The sequence below is a fragment of the Lissotriton helveticus genome, chromosome 7 (assembly GCF_964261635.1).
Source record: "Lissotriton helveticus chromosome 7, aLisHel1.1, whole genome shotgun sequence".
In the NCBI taxonomy this organism is placed as follows: Eukaryota; Metazoa; Chordata; class Amphibia; order Caudata; family Salamandridae; genus Lissotriton; species Lissotriton helveticus.
In genome coordinates, this window is record NC_136068.1 from 1,082,937,975 (window position 1) to 1,082,959,825 (window position 21,851).

Here is a 21,851-nt window from a genome sequence, read left to right on the forward strand (position 1 = left end):
CGGTCCAGCCAGGCCAGCAATTTCCCGGCCTTGTCCCCAACCTCATCGATTTTTCTGAGCGTTGCCCTATGCTGTACCTTGGACGCATCAGTGGCTAGGGCTGCCTACGCTTTTGTTTTTAAAAAACGTTCCTCACCTCCTCTGAGTTCATATCTCGGAGATTCCCTTCCATTTCCAGTATATCGGTTTTTAATCCTACTAACGTAGCTTGTTTGCTGGGATCAGTTTTGCAAACTGAATTATGAAAAGCAGGACACAAGGGCGGCTTAAGAGGCGGGAAAGAGAGAAGAGTGCATATTGTTAGAAGTACTTAAAACACAATTGTGTTCAAACTAACCAGGTTTTAAGGCAGATACGAGAGTGTGTGTATGTGTGTGTTTTTGTCTGTGTGCATGTAACAAATCCAATGTGAAATCCGAAAGACACCTCACAGTTTGACACTTCTAGGCAGAGCCCATTCGGGGATTCATTCACCTTCCTTTTATTTTTTAATGCAAATAGCACACCGTGTTGTGATGGTGGCACAAATTTGCGTTAAAAATGGACCATTTGCCTACTCTTTAAAAAAAAAAAAATCCAGGGGGGGTGGAGAGTACTCCCCAGAACCCTCCTTATGACAGTCTGGCTCCTCGCTGCGTTCGCTCGCCACAGGGACACTCCCCAAATATTTAAGCCCAACCATTTCCAAATGTCACCAACTGCCACTAATGGCAGCTAAGTCATGCACATAATTTCTTGCCTTCAGAATTTTTTTCCCCCATTCATTCTGCTCTTTGGCTTTCCCACCCAGCTGATGACCAATTATGTCGTATTTGTTCAACACCATGTTCAGAAATGCAGAAGCAGAGTCTGCAGCTGTGTGCAAGATCAATGGACATGCTCTAGTGCAGGAGCAAAGCAGCCTCTTACTTGACAGCAGACTATTTTAATCATCTTTTGTTGGGGCTGTCAGGGGAAGCCCGATGCCGACAGACACTCCTGGCTTTCTGATACTACCCTTGTTCCTCTGTTGATCTGAGATGTTCTCACACCCTTTAATTGTGCACTTAAAGGCTCCTCCTTTTCTGCACTCATGGCTCTTGTCCCCTCTGATCCCTTTCAGGTTGCCGTCATCAACCCCAACCACCCGCTGGCACAGATGCCCCTACCCCCTTCCATGAAGAACTGCATCCAACTGGCCGCTTGCCAAGCCACCGAATTGCTGCCTATGAACCCCGACCTGCCGGCAGACCTCTTCACGTCCTGTCTCACGACACCGATCAAGATAGCGCTGCGGTGGTAAGTGAGGCGATGCCCATGATTGTCTTCAGGGCATGGAATCTCTTGTGATGCTGAAGCAGTGGTCTAGCTGTAGCATAGCAGTGGTCAGGCCGTTCAGCTGACTCTAGTGGGTGGCAAATGTACTGAATTTAGCACTATCTTACAAGCAAATAAAGTTGTTTCTTTCTACAGTGTGTACGCTCAGATTGCATGCGGTCTTAAGAGGTCTCCCCTATATTCCTGAAATCCTGCAGGAAAATGTGACTTTCACTTGAGATATACAGTTGTCGCCTTTCCTTTTTCTTTCAAATAACCTTCTCATTGCTTTCCATCCTCTGCATGACTTATCTTTGTTTTGTTATGTTATAAGAAACTTCTAAAGCGCATGTTCACCGAAAAAGGTTTCATGGCGCAGGGACCACAGCAGCAGGGCAGAGATGCAAACTATTCATACGCTTGTCTGAAAAGCCATGTTTTTTTGCAGTGTTTTGAATTGCTCATAAGAAGTTGCTGCCCTTATGTTAGCCGCAAAACAGTTATACCGGAGCCAACACAGCAACCTACCCTCTTCCTATAGAATTTGGGAGCCTCTAGCAGATTGAGATGTGCCGATCTGAAGTTATGCCTGGGAGTATAGTTCCTTATTCTAGAGGAAACAAAAATAGGGCTTTTACTCTGCCGGATTTTAAAGATCGTGCAGCTTGTTTTAAACAAGGTTCTTTGTACAATTGGAAGCCAGTGCAGTTTCTTTAGTAATGGTGCAGTGTGGCAGTATCTTGGCTGTTGGTAGACCAATCTAGCTGCATGATTCCGGGCCAGCTGCAGTATTTGGCTCAGACCCTTAGGGAGACCCATGTAAGGGGCGTTAGCATACTCAATACAGGACATCACAAGTGCAAATACAATTTGGATGATATTTATTTTATGAAGTGAAAAAAACAGGAAGAAGTCACTGCTGTAATCTGGGGTTTCATTGTAAGGCCTTCATCGACAAGTATGCCGAGGCTCTTGACTACCTTTTTATTAGGAGTGGGAGGGGGACCGAACTCCTGAGGCCAAAAGGATGGACTCCAGCAGTGCAGTTTGTTTTTGACTATCATTATCTCGTTGTTTTCCGTGTTCCAATTTAGTTGGTGACTGTTCATGAAGTCCCGAATGAAGACCATAGTGATCTGGAAGAATGCTGTTGAGTTAGGAGTTTCCACAAGGTTGAATACTAGCTGCGTATCTTCAGCATAGTTGTATATTTTTACTTTCCGCCTTCGTGGGGAGTTTACCAGTGGACAAATATAGAGATTAAAAAAGATTGGGGATAGAGAGGAGCCCGGAGGCACTCCACAACTAAGCTTAACCTTGGAGGAGCAAAAGGAGGAGAGGCGAACCGATTGTGAGCAGTCCGATAGGAGAGACTTTATCCAATCCAGAGCTCAGCTCTGCTGTCCTGTGACTTCGACACAGTTGAAAAGAATGTAATAATCTACTGTGTCGAAGGCTGCCAATAGATCCAGAAGGACCAACGCCTGGGCCTGACCTTTATCCACCTCATCTCTCATGTCATCTCAGCACATCCTACTCTGTCATAAGCATGTTTGCTCAAATCTCGAATATTGTACTTCTACAAGTGGCCCATGTCATTTTAAAGATCACAACCTCTCTGTTATATCCTGAATTAGGTATGATGCATTCTTTCCTTAATTCTATGCTACCTGCTGCTCAGCCTGTGTGTGTGTGATGGCATAGCATTAGACTGTTCATTTGCTTGAGAGATCAGTGGGCTGAGCAGCAGGAGACTGGTCCTGGTGGGGCATGGATAATACATCTCCTTTACATCTGTCTGTAACCTGTAACTTAGACTACTATCTCCTAATTCATTTAACCTTAAAATCAACGTGACCTGCCAACTTAGGATTCTTCTTTGATTGCAGCTCCCTCCTCATCTGTAAGTCATATTCCTGAAAGCTAACAATGCCTACTCTCCTCTAGCTCACCTGGTAATTCCACCGAACATCTGCATGAACTCACCCCCCAACTGATGATCAAACCTAACTCATTTGCATTTAATGTACCACAAAGAATCTGAAGTTAATGCATTCAATGATTTTCTTGAGAGCAAAGGGCGATAATATTTATCAGTAATAATTGGATATCCACTAACCTTAGGTTCGGGAGCAGTGTGCTGTCTGGAGTAAAGCGCTTCAATGCTCTGTCAGGCATAGTACGTGCTATGTCAATGTCATTACAATATAATCCTGAATTGAGGAAAGGCCATCCTCTTGTGCACAGTAAACGAACAGTGGTTCTGCTGCTTACAGTCTAGACAAAAAACAATCTACTTTCAAATTCTGGCCACTATGTTGGCCTATTCCTTTCATACAACAATATTATTTTGTTGAGAATGCATTAATCAAAGGCATGAGAGTTCTCACAATTCTTTCTGAGAAAATTGTTATATTTATATATACAGTGTATTGCCACACATAGTATAAAAGCCATACATAGAAAAAATGTTTACATAACAAACATAAACAAGTGTGAACATTACATAAATATGCACATCACAAAACAGTACAATATATATATATATAAATTATAATATACAACATCTAATTCATTCAAAAGAAGTCATATTCCTAAATGTGAATCATATGTCCAGGCTTCAGAATTGAATTGCACAGTCACTCCTTAGACATTGATTACGACATTCAAAAAAGCACGTCGACGTTTCGACCCTTATTTTGGTAGCATAAACTTGTTAAGTCTATCTGGGGTCTTCATCAGGACTACATGGATATTGTGTGGAACCAATCTGTTGCGACGTGGCGCCTTAGGCTAATCAATAAATCAATTGATTATTTCTGCTCGAACTTATTTGTCTTTGGTAAAAAAGTCACCATTCCAATTTATCAAGCGGTGACACAGTCAAGCAATTGCATCCCTTATTGTAGCATATTAGTCAATTACTCTAAATGCTTGTCAGATATCTTGCGGATTTATATCTTTATCGTTTGTATGACCCTCCTTGGTATGTCATATACAATCATTAATGTATTGGAGTTACTATAAAAAATGAATCAAAATCAACAAGATGTCCATGGCGCAGAATAAAAAAAAACATCAATTGGGGGTCCAGCAACTGAAACCTTCCTCCAAATTCATACTCAGAATCAATCCACTTAGCACTCAGAAACTGCCATTTTTCTTCAAATACAGGCATGTTTATTAGACCACACCACCGCCGTAAATAGTCAGTATAAAGGCATTCGTTTCACCGCTTTACTCAGAAATTGTCATCTTTCTTCAAATGGGGGCGTATTAGTTAACCACCAAAACCGCCAAGCTTAGTCGGTATACAGGCTTTCATTTCACCGCTTCACAGAATCATCCCCATCGTGCACGCCAGTGTCTTTGCTACAACGCGACTTCACTCCACTTCCTGCCTCTTGTGCACAGCAGCTCCAAAACATGTCAGGCAGAGCAGTGGTTAAGCGGTGCAAGCCATGTGGCTACAAGGCTTCAGGCTCCTACGAAATGGCCACATCAGGGGTCTTTTTATTCTAGACTTACAGGTTAGGGCAGTCATACTATCAGCTACAAAGCCCTTTTGGGATGGGGAGCAGCGGTTGGGGACGAGAGAGAGAAAGACAAGATAGTTGCTTTGAGATGCACTTACTTTTTTCCAATCTTTTAATTATAATATTTTAATAGATTAAACACTGTCACCAAGATGTCATATCAGGTAGGTAGGTGGTCAACAGCAAGGGAATGTGAATTTCATCTCAATATCACATTTATTAATATTTCACCTCGAGAACTCCAGTCTACATGCAACACCTTCACAATGATTGGAAACATCAGTTTACCTAATGCCATGTCTCTATATTGTTTTCATATTAATAATTTTTTCCCCATTATTTGGGACACCATCGACCTTCATATATCTACTTTTTGGCCAACTTCCACCAATCCGTATCTTCCTTCCATTGGCCTTGCCATCTCTCCTGATTCTGGCCTTTTCACACCCCTAGGTCCAACCACCGAAGAGAGTGCTTCCTTTGTGGGTGTAATGCTGAAGGGGGGGAGGAGGTGGTTGGGGGGGGGGGAGAGTTCTCGACCTCTAGCTCCTCCATTTACAGGTAAAACCAATGTCTTGACTGAAGTTATCTAGCTGGGGCAAACCACTAATGATCCACTACTAACTTTTAACAAGCCTGTCCCTGATACTCTCCTAGAGCCCTAGGCCAAATCTTGCTCTGGCCTCCCAGTAAATTGCCAAATTAAAACACTCCACCGAGATGCTCCAGGTAACTCTGCATTTTTGTCTTGACACCCCTCTCCTGAGAGCTTAGTGATGCAGGCATCTACTAGTCGGACAAAACCAAATACTTTTCAGACTACAACCCCACCCCCCACCCCCACCACCCTGATAGGGAGTCCAAAAGAGTGGAGACCGGGGGGAGGAGCTATGCTAGCAACCAAGATGGCCGCTTAGGCTCCCGGCTCCGCCAACCTCCGTATCCTGCCAGAAGATCATGTCGATAATCCTGATTTAACGCCAGACCTCCGTGTAGATGAACCGCTGCTCACTCCGATGGTGCAATTCCGAAGATTTAATGCGCTTGGGTGACGGAGCTGCGTCGAGTGGAAGTTTGCGGCCTAATCCAGCAGGAGAGCTGGGGCCTCGAGTTTTTATCTGCCCGTGTCGTAGTTGAACAACATCGGCCTTGGGAGCCAGTCAGGGTCCGGTCTACCGTAGTGGAGTTTTTTTCTTTGCCCGATCTCGACGGCGCTCATTTTGCCTGACCAACATTGAGGGAGGAGTGACGTGGCACGACAGTGGCCGGGGGTGGAGGTCCCTGACCCGTGGACCCGGTGTGACCCGGCCGGGGTTCGGTGGGTCGGGGTCTTTGCTCGCTTAAACGAGCTGCACATTGTTGCCGCAGAATCCGGTCAGTCCCCTCCGACGCCGTCCGTTCCGCTCCTGTCTGTTCCCCCCGGGGAAGCCGGCTCCTCGGGGGTAGTGAACATGATCGTTGTTGAGCGTGGAGAAATGGATCGGACGGAGAGTGAGCCGTCGCTAAAGACTATAATGGCAGCCATCGGGGCATTTCATTCACATGTGGATGCCCTGCTTCACAAAATGATGATGGGCTTATTGGTGATGGAGTGCGTGGAACCTGACCCTGCTACATCTCGGGTATTACCACAAGCTGCAATTTCAACTACGACCATCTTGATTCTGGACGAGGACCCCGTGCGACAAGAGGAGCAGCAGCCCTTGGTTGGTCTCTTGGAAAATCCAGAACCCAGTGTTTTGAACGTATTGACATACTTACCATCATTGCTGACTTTGGGAAAACTGATTTGCGTCCCCTCCCCGGAGAATCCTTTGGGTGATTGTCCTTGGACTTCTGTTTCATCCTCTCCCTCTTTAGTGACTTTACGATCTTGGAGAAAACTACATTGGGACTATCCGTCCGTGAGGGAGTGTTCCTATGCTGCTGAAGTTCTTGGCCACTTGCTGATTTTGAATTGTATTGTACTGCATTTATTCAGACTCTTTTTTCACTTTGATTCTCCTGCTGAAGTGATGGGAGGGGTTCACATAATGGTTCGGAAGCTCAGAATGATCGACTGTAATTGGTATTACGGCCCTAATGGATGTGAAGTTCCTGGCTGTTTGTCTCGCGGGAGGTTGGGCGGTGCGTCACGGCTCCCCCTAATTTATTTTTGGAACTATAGATATTATTGACTTTTCATCATAGGGTGCGCTGGTTTCTGGCAGGGGGAGAGGGGACCGTAGCTTATATGGAAATGCCCTCCCCACAGTCTCTCTTTTCTTCTTTTAGAACCTAGTTAGTTGGGGCGACAGGCACACTGCCTGGGGGGTTAGGCGATAGCCGGTGCAGGGGTGCAGGGTGGGGGGATGTTTTTTTTTGTTTTCTTTCTGGTATCGCTCATATGGTTTTTCCTTTCTTTCGATCTCTTTTTAGTTTTTCCTTTATTAGTAATATTGTCGAAATATCCTGATTTTGTGTTTTTTTACATTCTAGTATCTGGCTGTCATGCATCTCTGCATTTATGGTTTTACGGGTGGGAGGGTCTTGAGAGTCCGCATTTAAACTGTTTATCGATTGTAAGGTTGCAAGTCATATTTCGAATTCATTAGCGCGGGCCTCTCGGGGATTCCTCTGTTGCTCCATGTCTATCCTGCTATTGTTCCTGTTCACCCTATTATCAAATATGTATATATGGCACCGGATATGTCTATTTCTTTTTTCTTGTCTTAAAATAATAAAAAGATTTATAAAAAAAAAAAGAAAAGAGTGGAGACCTTTGGGAAAGGAGTATTTTCTTCCACTCGTTTGGCGCTCAGGTCTGTTAACGGCGGTTAGCCTGCTGGGCTGTTATTCCTACAATCTTTGAGATTTGGTGACTCAAGGCCTCTGAGGTGTCCTGAAAGGCCTTTGACCTGTCCTGACCAAAGCTATATAGGAAGGTCATGACACAGCTAAATTAATGATTCATGGCCTAAAAAACACTGATTCCATTGGGGGAGCCGGGAGAGCCATTGACACCAGTGTTGCCATTCGTTAGCAAACCTTGCTGCGGTCAACAGGTCTTTCAGACGAAATCCAGTTATCTATCGTGACATGCCCTTTAACCGGACTCACCTTTTTGGGGTCAAGGCAGATTCCGTTCTGGGGCGGTTCAAAGAGAGGAGGATTACAGCATTCTCCCTGGCTTAGCTGCGTGGTCTTGACAGCTGCTTCAGCCCTAGCGTTACTTTTTGCGGTTTCGGCAGAGACACCTCATACCTGCGACACTTCATTATCATCAAGGTTTCCAGCAATTTCGTGGCTGAAGCCTTGGCACTCACCAACCCCACAGTCGGGGTCAACAAGCAAGTCGGTCTACTGCCCCATCCCTGCGGCCCCACTTCCAAACCCCGTTAACGTGCCCTTAGTGGAGAAAAGCCACCTGGTTTGATATGGGATCCAGTGATTTTAACTGCGTTTGCGGTCTAAGATATCAGAGTGGTGACTCCTGCAGACTATTAATAAGGGATACACCTTACTCATCACATCCACTCTGCTGCACCTTCCAGTAACTCCGAACTGGCTGACAGAGGATCATCTGTCCGTCTTAATGCAGGAAGCCCATGCCCTTTTAGCTAAAAGGGCTATAAAGAGGGTGCCTGTGCCAGAAGTAGGTCGTGGTTGTTATTCCCACTACTTTCTGATGCTAAAGAAGGACAGAGGCCTTTGTCCTATTGTAGAGCTTGGCCCTCTCACTGCCTTCCCCCCAAAGGAAAAATGCAAAATGCTTACCCTGGCAAAGGTCTTGTCTGCCCTCGACCCTGGAGAATGGATGGTGGGGTTTGATCTTCAGCATGCGTATTTCCATGCTCCTGTCCTGCGGGCCCATCAAGCCTAAATGCAGTTCACGGTGGGACATACGTTTTTTCAGTTCATGATGTTCCCCTTTGATTTCACCAGCTTTCCCGAGGGCGAAGGTGGTGGTAGCAGCACACCTTTTTTTTTTTTTTGAAAACCTTTATTTTCGCATTACTCAGGTACAGGTACGGGCCTACAACCTGCGTGGCCGGCCGCTAGTACATTTAGGTCCAGACAAAGAAAGCATACCATAAAAACAACGGTTCTCCACCCGCAGTTCCTGGAACAAAATAAGAGAACATTCACCCTGAGCAGAACACAGATATGGCAGGAGCAGGGAAGGTTTCTTTTAAAAGATGTAAAGAAGAACAGGATCCGGTTACGTAGAGTAAATCAATAACAAAATAGGGAATTACAATAGAGCAGGGTATACACTGACAGGATCACTGTGAAGGAGACGTCGGCTCCGGTACATCAGAAACAGGATAAGCAGAAAAACAAAACGCGCAGCACCGGTAATACATCCCTAACTAATGCCTATAAGCCCCGTAGGAGCATCCCTCCCAATTGAACAGACTAGCAACGAATTAAAGAGACATACTACCCAGATCCCGAAGAAGAAAGGAAATAGAAGGAAAAGGAAGGGCCATAGAAACAATAAAAGGACAAGAAGAAGAAGAACAACCCATCCCCCACCCTGCACCACTGTAGATGGCTACGGCCTACCCCCCCTAACAGCGTGCCTGTCGCCCGTAAGAACTAAAAACCCCAAAAAGAAAAGTCCTTAAGGAAGGAAAGAAATAGTGTCAAAGAAGACAAAGGAGGGCCCCAGGCCAACCCCCGACCCCCCCCCCCACCCGGCGCTCAACCAAAGTACGAAAAACAATACAAAATCAATTAACAGCCTCAGCGCAATATCACCACTTCCCACCCCGGCCCACCCCATCGAACTCACCCACCCGCGAGGCAGTCTCAAAAAAGAAAACACAAGGAAACTCGGGCTCCCAAGATCAGGAGCACCCATTGAAACAGGATAATGTAATGGAATGACCAAAGTGTTTAGAGAGTAGAGTCACAACAGCGGGAGCACCCAGTTAAATCAGGATAATGTTAATCGTTCGACAGTTCAGATCACACAGGAGAGTATAGATCTCCCCAAGCTGCAACAATGGCGCCCCGAGCGCACTCGAGTCCCACGGGCCCGGAAGAACAACAGTACAGGTTACACCAGGCATGTAGAGTTGGGCCGGGTTAGAAAGTACATACTGGAGCACACAAGGTAATAAGTCGCATCCACGGTCGGCCGCGGCCCCTCCGCAGGGAGCTGCAACCTTCATCCCACAAGGAGTGACGGGCAAAACTGATGTCGGCTCACAGTTAATCATCGATCCAATGGTAATCAAAACATCCTCACGCCAGTTCCAGAACGTAGTCTTCTGATCCCCTGGGGGCATAGAGTCGCCATCTCCCAGTATCCAACACACCCGGCCGCCACCACAACCAGGCAGAACCCATCGAGTCGCCATGTTCTAGGGAGCACTCCCTCGGCGTAGTGCAGACGAACTTCGGGACCGCCGGCCCCCGCCAGATAGTTGGTCTAGGTGCATCGGTGCCCCGTTGATAAATAAACACAAGACACCTCTCTCCCCACACATTGGTCCGCGCAGACGGGCCCCCCCGGCCCAAGGAGTACCGCAGCAGCATCATGACTCCACCGGTAACAGAGAGCCGGAGAATCAATAGCAATGCAATGTAAACTGCCAACAACGTACCTCCAGGGAGACAAAGAGCAGGTCTCATCGTCCGACCACCGATGAAGGAAGCCGAGGGGGGGGGGGGGGGGGGGGGGAAGAAGCAAACCGCACCGGGGGAGAGAGCATCACATCAATTACGGGCACCAGCTGCGGCGAGGAGTAGATTGGTCACCATGACGGGAGACCGGCGTCCCACCGGCCTGTGTGGCCGCTATTAGTCAACTGGCGGCCGGGTGTAGTACAGCGCGAGGTCCCGGCTGCAGGCAGCGGGCGGGCCGCACCCCGCGAAGGCGCACAGCTCCGGCCATGGAGCGCAGATTTTCATCGGAGTCAGATGTCTCAGCTCCGCGGCACTTCCGACGCGCAGAGGCTCCGTCTGCGCACAGGACATGCGGGCAGATCGAGCGAGGAGGGAAGAAGGTCGGCGGAGCCGGGACCCAGTGCGGCCATCTTGGTCGCCGGCCCGGCTCCGCCCCCAGCACACCTTTTTGATGTAGATGGTTTCAGTTTTCCCCTAACTCAATGACTGGCTGTTAAAGTGGGATTACCCCAGGCAGTTGTAACATCCTCCAGACCCAGACTATGGCACACCTTCTGTCATCTTTGGGGTTCACTATCATCTTGCCAAAGTCACACCTGACTCCTTGCTAGATGCTCCAGTTTATCGGAGCCATTCTGAAAATGGTTCAGCCCTTCCCCCCAGAAAGGAGCATTCAGGGCATTCCGACTGTGATCCTGATCTTTCTGCCTCTGTCCTGGATTTCAGTGAGGTAGACTCTGAGACTGTTGGGATCGACAACCTCCTGCTGGTCAAGCATGCTTTGTGGCACACGCGGCTCTGCAGTGGGATCCGAAGCCGCATCTGACCCAAAATCAAGGGGACCTCTCCAACCACGTCCAGATTTTAGAGGACACTGCAAAAGATCTGCAGTGGTGGCTACAGGACCATGACTGAGTCAATGGCAGACCCCTCTCTGTACTCCACCAAGAGCTGACAGTGGTGACTGTGACCATGGGTTCGGGCGGCCACCAGGGAGAGGTGGAGATTAGAGTCCTGGCTCCACATCAACCTCTGGAGCTGAGCGCCATCTGCATTATCGTTGAAAGCCTTCCTACTATCCATCAAGTAAAGCTTGTACAAGTGCTTACAGATAACACCACCGCTATGTGGTATTGCAACAAACAAAACAAGGTGAAGTCACTGACCTTGTGCTAGGAGTGCCTGCTCCTCTGAAAATGGCTGGATCATGAAGGGATTTTTTAGGTGGCGATCTACCTGGCAGACTTCTTGAATGCCAGGGTGGACAAAATTGGCCTTTGATGCCTAGCAGATCCCCAGAGGTAGTTGGTCATCTTAGCAGCTATGCGTGCCTCAATAGTTGTTTTGTCTTTCGCCCAGCTGGTCTTTGCTATGGGCATGGCTTTTTTTGTGGTTGCTGGATTATATCTCATTATGTAAATCACCAGTTGTGATGCGTTTTTTGAAAGGCCTACAACACCGGTTTCCTCCTTCCTCCGTCATCATGCTACAGTGGGACTTAATGTGGTCCACGCATATTTGATGTGTACTCCTTTTGAGCTGCTTCACAGCTGTTCCTTGCAGGTTCTCCCTCTCAAGACAGTGTTCCTTTTCGCAATAGCATTGGCATGGCTTGTAAATGAGCGTCACCCTCTGTTAGACTTGGCATCTTTGGCGTGGTGCCCCTTGACTTTTTGCCTCTAACCCCTATATTTTTGGTGCTCTGCTGGATGTTTTTGCTGGCTTAGATGCTTTGGGCACTTTGCCACAGCTGATCAGTGTCAAAGTGCAAGTGCTCCCTGTGTAAATTGTTGTTACATTTGGTCCTCCATGATTGGCATATTTGAATTACTGGTAGGCCCCTAGTAAAGAGCACTGAAGTGTGGCAGGACCTGTAAATCAAATGCTACTAGTGGGCCTGCAGCACTGATTGTGCCACCCAGGGGAGTAGCTCTGAAAAGGTAACTCAGGCCTGCCAGTGCAGTGTCTGTGTGCAGTTAACTGCCATGTCGACTTAGCAAGTGTACCCACTTGCCAGGCCCTAATCTTCCTTTTTCATGCATGTAAGGCACTCTGATGATAGGCCCAGGGTACCCTCCTGGGCAGGGTGCGGTGTATGTGAAAGGTAAGACATATACTGGTGTGTGTGACATGTCCTGATCGTGAAATACTGCCAATTTCGTTTTTCACTATTGAAAGGCTATCTTGCCCCATAGGATAGAATGGGAGTTTATCTACAACATCTTATAAATATACCGTCCCATTGGACCAAGATAGAGAAATACAATTTAGGCTCTCTGAACGCAGAATTTAATAACACATCTTTTACTAAAGATGGGTTTCAAATTATGTGTTTGAAAATGCCACTTTTAGAAAGTAGGCAATCTTTGTGCCTCTGCCTGTTTGTGTATTGACTGTCTGGTTTTGGAGCGACAGGGGCTGGGGATGTGCATTCACTGTATACAGTCACTGGGGGTTTTGAGGTGTGCCTGGTCCTTCCAGGATGACGCTGAGCTGATTACGGCTCGGCTGAATTTAGAGTAGTGGGAGGAGATTTCCTTGCACCTGAATGGGGCCTGTCTCCCTTGCACCATGCTGCCTCCACCCCCTGTGGTCATACTTCACCAGTGAGGACAGAACTTGTTTGGACTGGGCTCAGAGACCATTGCACAAAGAGAACAACAACACTTTGGGGTATAAGTATTAGACCAAAACCCCCCTGAATCAAGAGGAACCTTTGCCAAAGGGAAGAGCTGGAAAAACTGAGAAGTACTGCCCCTTTGCTGTGTGCTTTCTGGGGTTGGCCTGCAGTAGCTGCTTCTGCCAAAGAAAGGAGAAGGACTTTGCTGTGTGCTGTGCCCCCCTGCTTGAGGAAGATCTCCAAGGGCTTGAGTAGAGCTTGCATCCTGTTCTGAAGCCTCAGGGACACAAAGACTTCACCCCCACCTCCCCAGAACTTCCTTGCTGGGAGTTCTGACCTGCAACGTGGTGCCTGTGTTGGGCCTCTGGAGTTTGTTTTTGCTTTTGGGGGCTGGTAAAGCAACGCAACTACAAGAAATTCGACGCATCGCTCTTCTTGCGGCAGTTTTCCCATAGCAGCACTGCGGTACGAGAAGAATCTCCGCACATCGCTGCGCCACTGCCGAAACCGATGCAGCACCTGTCGCCGCTGCAAGAACTAATGCATCGAGGGATCGCAGCTGAAGAAAGCAACGGAGGACCTACGCATCGATCGCTAACCCACCCGGATTTCCACTCATCGTACCTGTGCAGCAAGCTTTTCCGCCGCATCACCCGCGGACCAGAACCATCTTGGAATCAACGCATCGCTTCCCCCTACAGACTGGATTTGACGCATCAATTCTCCTGCGTGCAGCAGAACTGACGCATGGCACACCAGGGTCTCGGGAACTGACGCATCACTTTGTTTTTCGACGCTTCCAATCCCTGTGGCTGTTTGGCCGTGTGAATTTTGTTCCAACTTCAGGTACTTTGTGAGAAATCACGCATCCATAGTTTTCTATGGTCCAAGTTGTTTGAAACCTTTTTAAAGTCGTATTCTTAGTACACGTATCTTGGATTTTTGTCATTTTGGTCTTGTTGAGTTTAGATAAAGATACTTTATTTTTTTAACTGGTGTGGTGTCCATTTGTGGTGTTATCACTGTGTGTTTTGAGTACACACATTTTCCACATTGCCTCTGGGATAAGTCTAATCGTGCCAAGCTACCAAGGGGATGAGCAGGGGTTATCTAAAGTGTGTATCCTCCTCACCCTGACTAGAAGCAAGGATCCCTATTTGGACAAAAGTACCTACCTCTGCCAACTAGAGACCCCCATTTCGAACACCCTCTCTTTGTCAATACATCGTACATCACCATTTGCCTAGACAAACAGGTTCTGCAGACACAAGCATCCTTATTGCCGAAAGTCATGACGCGGTTCCATGTCAGTCACCATTACCCTACCGGCATTCTATGCTTCACCTCACTTATCTAAGGAGGAGGAGACACTCCATCTCTTGGAACCAAAAAAGAGGATGAAGCTTTTGCATCGATCGTAACATCGGATGGACAATTCATTCTTTGTGGGGTTTGCTGTAGCAAAAAGGCAAGGCAGTGCAGACACATACCACTTCCTGCTGAATTGAGCTCTGCATGAAGATCTGCTAAGCATTGGTCAGGAAACATCCTCCAAAAGTTCTGCGAGCTCATTTCAGCAGGGTAAAATCTGGCACCCTGTGTTGGCATTTAGAGTTCCTGTTCTGGACATCTCCATAACAGCTATGTGGGCATCACATTATACGTTTACAAAGCAGGACTGTCTGGCGAGCCAGGTTCGCCATGAGGGGCATTTCCACGATCTGTTCTGAAGGACGTTTTGGTTTGAGTCCATTCACTTTCCCACCTCCAAATAGGTACTGCTTTGATATCTATTTAAAAGGTGAGGAATATGCAGCTAGAACTCACTATTAGAAGAATAAGTTACTTACCTTCTTTAACTCTCCTTCTTGTAGCAACTCTTATCCAACCATGGATTCCTCATCGACTCTCGTGTCCTCCCTGTTCTGTGAAGTGGACTCTTCTTTAATAGGATCCAAAATCTAGGAATATGCACACTAGTCACAATCAATTTTCTTTCTGTGCTATATGTCGGGGGTGCGGACCACTTAAAAAGTAACTGACATCAGCATGTGGGAGTGGCATGTGGGAGTATATAGGCTTCTCACGTCATTTCCAGAGTGAAACAACATCATGGTGGAGCTGCACATACCGGTACTGCTGAAAAAGCTTCCATATCCAGTCTGACGCTGGGGGAATATTCAACCGGTGAGGAATCTGTAGCTATATGGTCTCTAGTAGAAGGAACGTTACCGAAGGTAAGAAACTTGTTCATCTGTCTCGCCACCTTTTCTGAAGTTTCTAAAAGGGATCGGAGAGTTCATTGATAATTTAGTTTTTTTCAGTTAAGGATATTCAGGTTTTTTTGGGCAGTAGCTCAAATAGGACCCTGCACTTCTTTGGCGAATAATTTTCAAAGATTGTATTCTTTGTAATATAGGGTGCAAGGTTGTGCCTACATTGTATATACCTGTATGCTTCAGAGTATGCCGGCTCATATGTCCTCCTAATTGTCTCTAGGTATTCAGCCCCCCAAACCATTCCATGCGCCCCCCAATTAAAATTCCAATTAAGTTTCACTTTCGGAAACCCGCTAGGTTCCCAATGTGTCTTAACATATCACCGTCCCATGGCAGTGTTTGTTTTGTTCTTTCCTATCAGCTGTTTCTCTACCTCCATGCTTTTACTACTGATTAAGGTTTTCATCTGCATCCTTTTGGTCTTTTCCGTTCTATATAGGGCCACAGGGTACCTAGTCGATCCCATTGCAATCCTGTCAACCCTCAGTCCTGCAGGGCACTCAGTCATTAATCACCACTAGTTGTGCTGCCTAATAGTATTTTTGTATATCGGGGAGGGCTATGCATGGTGGTTTGCCATCCCCCAAAAAAGTGATCTGACCTCTACCTCCAATTTCCTAAAGAATGCCCTTGGCACCCAGTGTGGGGTGTTTAAAGGATATATCAGATTTTGGGAGATCTTATCATCTTGAACATAGCTGTTCGGTCCAAAAGAGATAATGTAAGTGTTCTCCGGTGCCTTATGTCTCTTTAGAAGTTACGTAATAATTTACATAGATTACAATAAAGAAGTTCCTCTGGATCGCCATTACATAATGCCTAAATCCTGAAACCCGTCTCGACATGGGCTAAAGGACATTTGTAGAGTTTGTGCTTCTTTAATCTGATTAGAAGTTACAGAATCAATGTTTCTCAATATATAGCATATCTGGAATATTGACCAAATATTGTAAAAATGTACAGTGACATGTTTTTTTCTGGGCTGTACAACATTGTCCGCATAAAGCGATATCCTCTCGTCATGTATTTTCTCATTTTAGAAAACTGGGGGTTCAAGGCATGTGGGCTGCTGAATTCATATCTTAGCATAGATCGATGCCTAGTGTTGGGTCCGGATGTTTGCACCTTGTTGTCTTGGAAGAGTCTTCGAACTATCACGAGATAGGTGACTCCTCCCCTGGACTACAGTGCTCATGGGCATCTTCTCCATCTTCAGATGGTTTTTCTCCGCCATTGGGTTCGGATGCACTTCGACAACTCCAACTTTGGGACCAAAGTTTTCCAAGATTCAAAGGCCGAAAACCTTCAACTTTCGACGGTATTGTTTCCGCTCGGTATCCCTCGACTCGACCACTCTTTCCATCTATATCTGGTCGTCGACGCGGGCCGTTGGGCCTTTTCGACGCCACGTGGACCTCCTGACGATGGAAAGAACCCCGTTCAAAAGATGCCCACAATGTCGATCCAAGTTTCCACATAGCGACAAGCATACAGTAGGCAACAGGTGCCTATCTCCGGAGCACAACGAAGAAAACTGCCCAGCTTGTGCTCAGTTCCGGTCGAAGAAGACTATCCGGAACCGAAGAGCTGCCCGACTAGAGATGCAGCGGCAGGCACCAGAACCAGAATTTTTTTTCGAGGATGAACATGAACTTTCAGAGGCAGCGGACTCAGACTTAGAGCTAGTCACCGTAGAAGACCAGTCGGACTCCGATGACGAGATCACACCGGGGCGAACCGTGAGTACCAAAGCCCCTACCCTGCCTCCACCTCCTTCCAAGGCTCCGGTCAAAGCATCGCCCAAAAGCCTTAGCCGAGACCGAAACATAGCTTCAGAAGCCCTGCCTTCCGGCTCGGCTACGAAGACTACACCTAAGCCTTCCTGTACACCGGTACCAAGTAAAACACTTCCCAAAAAGACTGTTGATTCAAAAAAGGCCACAGAGCCGAGAACGGGCACCGACACCAAAAGACTCGTTGACCCGAAAAAGAGCGTCGACCCGAAAAAGGTCATCGAAAAAGGTCATCGACCCGAAAAAGGTCATCGACCCGAAAAAGGTCATCGACCCGAAAAAGGTCATCGACCCGAAAAAGGTCATCGACCCGAAAAAGGTCATCGACCCGAAAAAGGTCATCGACCCGAAAAAGGTCATCGACCCGAAAAAAGGTATCGAGCGAAGAATACCGCCGAGCCGAAGAAGGCCGTCGAACCGAAAAAGGCTGTCGACCCGAAAAAAGTTGTCGAACCGAAAAGGCACATCGAGCCTAAAAAGACAGTAGAGCCGAAAAAGACAGTAGAGCCGAAAAAGACAGTCGTGTCGAACAAGAACGTCGACCCGAAAATAGCTGTCGAGCCGACAAAAGACGTCGAGCCGGATACAGCTCCACGGAAACATAAGGACAAGAAAGCGACCAATCCAAAAATCTCGGCGCCAAAGCCACGGACAGTAGAAGAAGAACTTTATCATCCTGATCCAGTGAGCCCAGGCCAAAATAGACTGCATATAGAACCTGGAACAGGACATATCGCAGTTTACAGTAAAAACAAGAGAAGACTGGACACTGAAGCTCCTTCTCCTCCTAAGAAAAAAGACTTTGGGACATCCCCTTCAAGACCTTTTACACCTCCTCCTTTCACTCCTAACATGCCTTATGTTCCATATTCTCCTACACCTCCACATTATGATGAGGGAGAAGACATGGGTGAACATCCTCAACAGGATTTTATGGACCCTGATGATCAAGGAAACCAAGTTACCACATGGGACGATCAAAACGACCCTGATGACCCAAATGATACACAACCCATACCCGAACCCTCCACATACCGCACAAAGCCATCTCCTACTGACGACACTGTCGCTTTTAACCAGCTAGTAGACAGAGCAGCTCAGTATCATGGCGTAGACATGCACACTGACCCAAAGAGAAAGATTTCTTATTTAACATCTTCCCAACATCAGAGAAGACTGTACGCATACTACCTATGTTAAAGGGAGTACTAAAGCATGCATCAGACATCTTTAACCCGTTGGCTGCTTCCGCTTTTTTGCAGCAGTGCGGCCATTTTAAAAAACGGGCGCGGTCGCGTCGGCCATTGGCCGATGGCAGCACCAGCGAGGTAGTGCTGCCGTCGGCCAATGGCCGACGGCAGCAGCCAACGGGTTAAAGACCCAGCTAGAGCGTGTGTACTCAATCCAAGAATTGAAAATAAATATAAACCAGCCCCTACAGACCCCTATCAAGGCTCAGCTACCACTAGACTCTCTAGTTGTTTCTAACCATAGGAAAAGAGCGAATTCGCAAACAACAGGTGATGCCCCCCCTCCAGACAAGGAGTCAAAGATTTTAGAAGCCTCAGGCAAAAGAGTAGCTTCTCAAGCGGCTAATACATTGCGAATTGCCAATACACAAGCTCTCCTAGCACGCTATGATGGAGCACACTATGATGAACTGGAAGGGTTATTACAACATCTACCAGAACCCTATAAGGCAAAAGCAAATGCACTAATACAGGAAGGGAAATTCATCACCAATGCATCCATAAAATGCACCCTTGATGTAGCGGATTCATCCGCTAGGTCTGTCAACACTAGTGTGTTACTACGCCGGCATGCCTGGCTCCGCATTTCTGGATTTAAGAATGAAGTGCAGTCTACCATACTCAATCAACCCATTAACCAGGATTTCTTGTTTGGCCCTGCAGTGGATACCATCTTAGAAAAGATGAAAAAAGATGCCGACACCACTAAGTCCATGGGTGCACTTCAATTTTAACAGTCTCGAAGCTCCTTTCGTCGCTTCTCTTTTCGAGGCTCAGGCAGAGGCAACACATCCCAGGCCTCTTCCTCATTTAAAAGTACTACACAAAGCACCTTTAATAGAGGCTCCAATAGAGGAGGTTATAGAGGGAACAATAACAAAGGGAGAGGACGTGGTGGTAACCACTCCAGAGCCTCCACCACCACCAAACAGTGACTTGTTCACACTCCCTCCAGACCATTTAACACCAGTCGGAGGGCGAATAACACAATTCCTACCATTCTGGAACGCCATCACTACAGACAGGTGGGTGAGACAAATTATCCAGTATGGTTACGGCCTGGAACTCCTTTCTACTCCACCCAACATACCGCCCAAACACCGTCCAAAGAACACATCACGCTGTTACAACAAGAGGTGCTCTCCATGCTACAAAAAGGTGCCATAGAGCAGTCCCATTTCAAAATCAAGGAACAGGAGTATATTCTCTATACTTCCTCATCCCCAAAAAAGACGGATCCCTCAGACCAATATTGGACCTAAGACCTCTGAACCAATACATACTATCAGAGCATTTCCATATGATCACTTTACAACAAATGCTCTTACTGCTCCAGCAAGGCGACTTCCTGACTACATTAGACCTCAAAGATGCATACTTTCACATCCCTATACATCCAGCTCACAGGAGATACCTCAGGTTCACAATCGAAGGTCACCACTACCAATTCAAAGTTCTCCCCTTCAGGGGTAACTACAGCACCAAGGGTTTTTACAAAATGCATAGCAGTAGTAGCAGCACACTCCACATCCATGTGTTCCCCTACCTCGACGATTGGCACATAAAAGCCAACTCATACGCTCAGTGTGCCAGCCATACCTCACAGGCAATCCAGCTACTGCACAGTCTAGGGTTTTCCACAAATTACCCAAAATCACATCTGCAACCCTCCCACATACAACAATATCTGGGAGCTACAGTAAATACCTCAGTGGGGAAGGCATATCCAATTCCAGCCAGAATAGCCAACATACAATCTCTCATTCTAAAATGTCAGATACAACACTCTCTACCAGCTCGAGTGTTCATGCAGCTTTTAGGCATGATGGCCTCCTGCATATTCATCGTCCCTCATTCTCGCTTTTGCATGCGTCCCTTAGGAGAATGCCTAGCATGGCAGTGGAACCAGGCTCAAGGACAATTAAAAGACCTAGTGTTGGTAGACATTCGCACTTACAACTCTGCAGTGGTGGAACCCACAAAACCTTTCCAAGGGACGACTGTTCCAAGAGTCAGTTCCACAAGTAGTATTAACAGCGGACGCATCACTGACAGGTCGGGGAGACCATCTCCTTCAATACACAGTCCAAGGTCTCTGGACAGTCAAACAGACACTACATATAAACCACTTAGAGTTACTAGCAGTATTTCTAGCGATGAAAGCCTTTCAAAAATACTTGTACAACAAGGCTGTGTAAATCCATGCGGACGGACAACATGACAGCCATGTACTACATCCAAAAACAGGGAGCGACACACTCTCTGCAGCTGTCTCACCTAGCACAACGCATATGGAAGTGGGCGATTCCACAAAACATTTATCTCCTGGCAGAACATCTCCCAGGAACAGACAATCAGATAGCAGATCTACTGAGCCGACACAGTCAACAACTACACGAAAGGGAGATTCACCCTCAAGTTCTCCAACCATTCTTCCAAATGTGGGGACATCCAGAAATAGATCTGTTTGCCACAAACGAAAACTCAAAATGCCCGTCCTTTGCCGCCAGGTTCCCACACCCGTTGTCACAAGGCAATGCTATATGGATGAACTGGTCAGGCAGATTTGCGTACGCTTTTCCACCAACCCCACTGATTCCATTAGTGGCACGCAAACTAAGGCAACAGTCACTCACAATGATCCTAGTTGCTCCCACATGGGCAAGACAGCCATGGTACATGATACTCCTGGAACTCTCTGTAGTCCCCCGCCAAAGGCTGCAACTACTAACACAGAACCATGGAGAAATCAGGCACTCAGATCCCAATCAGATGAACCTAGCGATCTGGCTCCTGAGATCTTAGAGTTCGGATATCTTAACTTGCCTCCCGACTGCATGAACATTATCAAGGAAGCAAGGCGTCCCACTACCAGAGCATGCTACTCAGTTAAATGGAAAAGATTTGTAATTTATTGTAATAATAATCAAATCAATCCATTGGATGCCTCCATCCAAAACTTAATTTGTTACCTGCTACATCTTCAAAGATGTAACCTAGCATACTCATCAATAAGGCTACACCTTGCTGCTACAGCAGCATATCTTGAAAACGGACAACATGTCCCCCTGTTTAGAATACCACCTATCAAAGCTTTTATGGATGGACTTAAAAGAATTATCCCTCCAAAGCATCCACCCTCTCCAGTCTGGAACCTAAACATAGTACTTACCAGACTCATGGGACCTCCCTTTGAACCACTTCATACATGTGAACTACAATTCTTAACATGGAAGGTGGCTTTTTTAATTGCCTTACCTCCCTTAGGCGAGTAAGTGAGCTACAGGCACTAACCATTCAGGAACCTTTCAATACACCACAATAAGGTTGTACTCCGTACAAACCCTAAATTTATGCCAAAAGTTATCTCCACTTTTCACATCAATCAGTCCATAGAATTGCCAGTTTTCCTTCCAAACCCGCAGTCAGTAGCTGAAAGAGCTCTACACACACTAGACGTT

General features: G+C 46.8%; 1 protein-coding gene across 2 annotated transcripts in view; it reads left to right on the forward strand.

Moving 5' to 3' along the window:
• The window catches only part of RPTOR (regulatory associated protein of MTOR complex 1), a 2,181,859-nt gene that overhangs the window by 955,758 nt on the left and 1,204,250 nt on the right, over positions 1 to 21,851 (forward strand). For both annotated transcript variants that reach the window (XM_078654105.1, XM_078654106.1), the window contains exon 6: positions 1,103 to 1,278. In XM_078654105.1, the coding sequence (XP_078510231.1) occupies positions 1,103 to 1,278 (176 nt within the window). The remainder of the gene's footprint in view (positions 1 to 1,102; positions 1,279 to 21,851) is intronic.